Raw genomic sequence first — 3,424 nt, 5'->3', positions numbered from 1 at the left:
AAATGGGTCCTGGACCGCACCTCTTCCATTTAAAACAGATCGAAAAAGACTTCCCAACAACCGTGAACTAGTTATGAAGAGAACTTTATCATTCTTAGCATCTTGTAAGGAGAACCCTTTGAAAATGGAACATTCAATTACTTTTATGGAGAAAGTATTTTCCAAAGGACATGCAAAAATAGCACCAGTGCTTAAAAACGAAGAAGAGTGTTGGTATCTTCCTATATTTGGAGTTTACAACCCCTAAAAACCCAACCAAATACGCATGGTTTTTGATTCGTCCGCAACATTCCACGGACACTCCCTTAACTCCATTTTGTTAAGCGGTCCAGATTTAACTAATAGTCTTCATGGAGTACTGTTAAAATTCAGAAAGGAGAAAATAGGAGTGACAGGTGACATTGAACAAATGTTCCATTCATTCAAAATTCGAGAAGATCACAGGAACTTTGTTCGCTTTATTTGGTTTCAAGACAATGATCCCACACTACCACTAACGGAATACCGGATGTGTGTTCATCTCTTTGGTAATTCACCATCTCCGGCAGTAACAACCTATTGTTTAAGACGATGTGTTCAAGAGAGAAGAGACTGTGATCCAAGAGTATATGAATTTGTAAACCGAAATTTCTATGTCGATGATGGTCTCGTATCTTATGCAGAAGAAGATGAAGCATTGGAAATCTTACAGAGTACGCAAACTATACTTAAAGAGGAAGGTAACTTGAACTTTCATAAATTTGCGTCTGAACAGTCCACAAGTCATGGATAAACATCCTCCAGAAGATAGGGCGAAAGACCTAGGGGATTTGAATTTAGACTTTCATCAAATACCTTTACAGCGAAGTCTGGGACTCGCGTGGAATTTAAAGTCAGATACGCTTACATTTCAATTCGTATCAAAAGTCGAGGACTTTTCACCTACAAAGAGAGATATTCTTTCATGTTTGAACAGCCTGTATGATCCACTTGGATTTATAGCACCTGTGATTTTGCAAGGCAGATTCATATTTCGGGAAGTGATCAACTTACCTATTGGTTGGGATGACATTGTTCCATTGAAAATTGCAAACAGATGGAGAACTTGGTGTAATTCCCTGTATCATTTGTCAAACATACACATTTCGAGAACCATTGTTCCAACCACACTTAAAGATAGTGTTCATACAGAGATGCACGTATTCTCAGAAGCATCAGAGAAAGCAGTTTGTGCAGTAGCTTACCTGCGTGTGATCTCCAACAAAGGACAAACTTACCATGGACTATTAACGGGAAAGTCGAAATTATCACCTCAACATAGTAACACTATTCCCAGACTAGAGTTATGTGCAGCAGTTTTATCAACAGAAATTGCCTCATTTGTGTTTAAAAATATTGACACAACCATTCATGAAGTGAAATTTTTTACAGATAGTCGCATAGTCCTTGGATACATCCATAATCAAACGAGGCGTTTCCATACTTACTTCGCCAATCGTGTTCAGCGTATCCGTCAACATTCAGATCCAGAACAATGGAATTATATTTCGACAGAAGACAATCCTGCAGATGTCGGAAGCAGAGGAGTCCTAGCAAACGAATTAACACAAAGCCTGTGGTTTCAAGGACCTAGTTATTTGCAAATTGACAAAACAGAAAAAAAATACTATCCACTTGTCAACCCAGATAATGACAGTGAAATAAAAAATGTGAATGTCATATCGCAGAAAATGTGTCTAAAAACTTTTGAAGTGTACAAGAAAATAGAGAAATTTTCCTCCTGGACGTCTATGGTTAGAGCCTTTACTGTTCTTAGAAGAGCTGTTAGGAAGAAGCTTAACCTACCTCCCTTGTACACTGTGCACATGAACCGTGCTACCGAACTATTCCTAGTGAAATTATGTCAGAATACTACATTTGCTGCTGAAATCTCAAATCTTGCTGGTAACAAACCTGTACCCAAAGATAGCTGTTTACGATATCTGGATCCTTACCTTCATGATGGAATCATACGACTAGGAGGAAGAGTTCGTACTGGAGATGCTCTATCCAATGAACATGGTCCAATCATGATCCATGGGAAAACCCACCTAGCTCGCCTTCTTGTTCAACGATGTCATGAAACTATTAAACATCAGGGGAGACATTTGACGGAAGGAATTGTTCGTTCATCTGGATATTGGGTACTAGTAATTGGAGGGAAAAGATTGATCTCATCAATCATACATTCGTGTGTAATCTGCAGAAAACTTAGACGTGAATTAGAACATCAGAAGATGGGAAATCTTCCGGAATGTCGTACAAACCCATCCCCTCCATTTACCTATGTTGGCGTTGATGCCTTTGGACCATGGGAGATAACTACACGTAAGACAAGGGGCGGATCAGTGAACAGTAAACGTTTGGGAATCTTATTCACATGTCTGACATGTCGTGCCGTGCATATTGAACTAGTAGAAGATATGTCATCACCTACTTTTATCAATGCTTTGAGAAGATTTGTAGCCATCCGGGGAAAAGTAGCAGAATTCCGTTCTGATAGAGGGACACATTTTGTTGGTAGCACAGATGCTCTAGGGATTGCTGCAGTCAACGTAGAAAGTTTATCGATGAAAAATTTTCTTACCAACAATGGATGTACTTGGATCTTCAACCCTCCCCATTCTTCCCATATGGGAGGACTGTGGGAGAGGATGATTGGAATGACGCGACGCATATTGGACTCTATGTTCCTTAAGGAATCAAAGAAAAATCTTACCCGTGACGTATTGAACACCCTTATGGCGGAAGTTGCAGCAATCATAAACAGCCGACCTATAGTGCCTGTATCAACAGACCCATCTCAACCCTCTGTGTTATCTCCATACACTCTATTAACACAGAAGACCGAATTGGACGTTGGACCTTTTGAACATTTCGATATAAAGGACATGTATAAATCTCAATGGAAATATGTCCAGATCTTGGCTAACCAATTCTGGAAAAAGTGGCATTCCCAATATCTACAGTTGTTGCAGTCTAGACGGAAATGGATAGACCCTCGAAACAACCTTGCTGAAGGCGACGTCATACTATTGAAAGACCAAGACTCTCCCAGAAATGAATGGCCAATGGGTATCGTACAGCGTGTGTTCCCGAGTGAAGACGAACGAGTGCGTAAAATCGAATTACGTGTCGTAAAAAATGGCCATGTCGTTACATATGTGAGACCAGTTACAGAGACTGTTCTGCTGTTTGTACCGTAAGAATGTTTGCGATGTTGGACATCACAGGCGGGGAGTGTGCCGTTACACGGCTTATTTTATGTGTTTATCCGTTTTTGTCCGTGTTGTGGAATTTGTGTATGTTCCGTTTATATCCGTGTGTTTTGATTTGTGGAATTCCGTGTGTCTCGTGCGGTTCGTGAGGAAACACAGTACAAGAAACATCAGTGACTGTCAATCTT

General features: G+C 40.2%; 1 protein-coding gene across 1 annotated transcript; it reads left to right on the top strand.

Annotated features, from left to right (window-relative positions):
* The first annotated feature begins 1,709 nt into the window (after nucleotides 1–1,709).
* LOC136275592 (uncharacterized) lies at nucleotides 1,710–3,224 on the top strand. Its single transcript, XM_066085181.1, has one exon. It carries the CDS (start codon nucleotides 1,710–1,712, stop codon nucleotides 3,222–3,224), a length of 1,515 nt encoding a protein of 504 aa, XP_065941253.1.
* The last annotated feature ends 200 nt before the right edge of the window (nucleotides 3,225–3,424 follow it).

Source organism: Magallana gigas, chromosome 1 (genome assembly GCF_963853765.1).
Source record: "Magallana gigas chromosome 1, xbMagGiga1.1, whole genome shotgun sequence".
NCBI lineage: Eukaryota > Metazoa > Mollusca > Bivalvia > Ostreida > Ostreidae > Magallana > Magallana gigas.
This window is presented reverse-complemented; position numbering and strand designations above follow the sequence as displayed.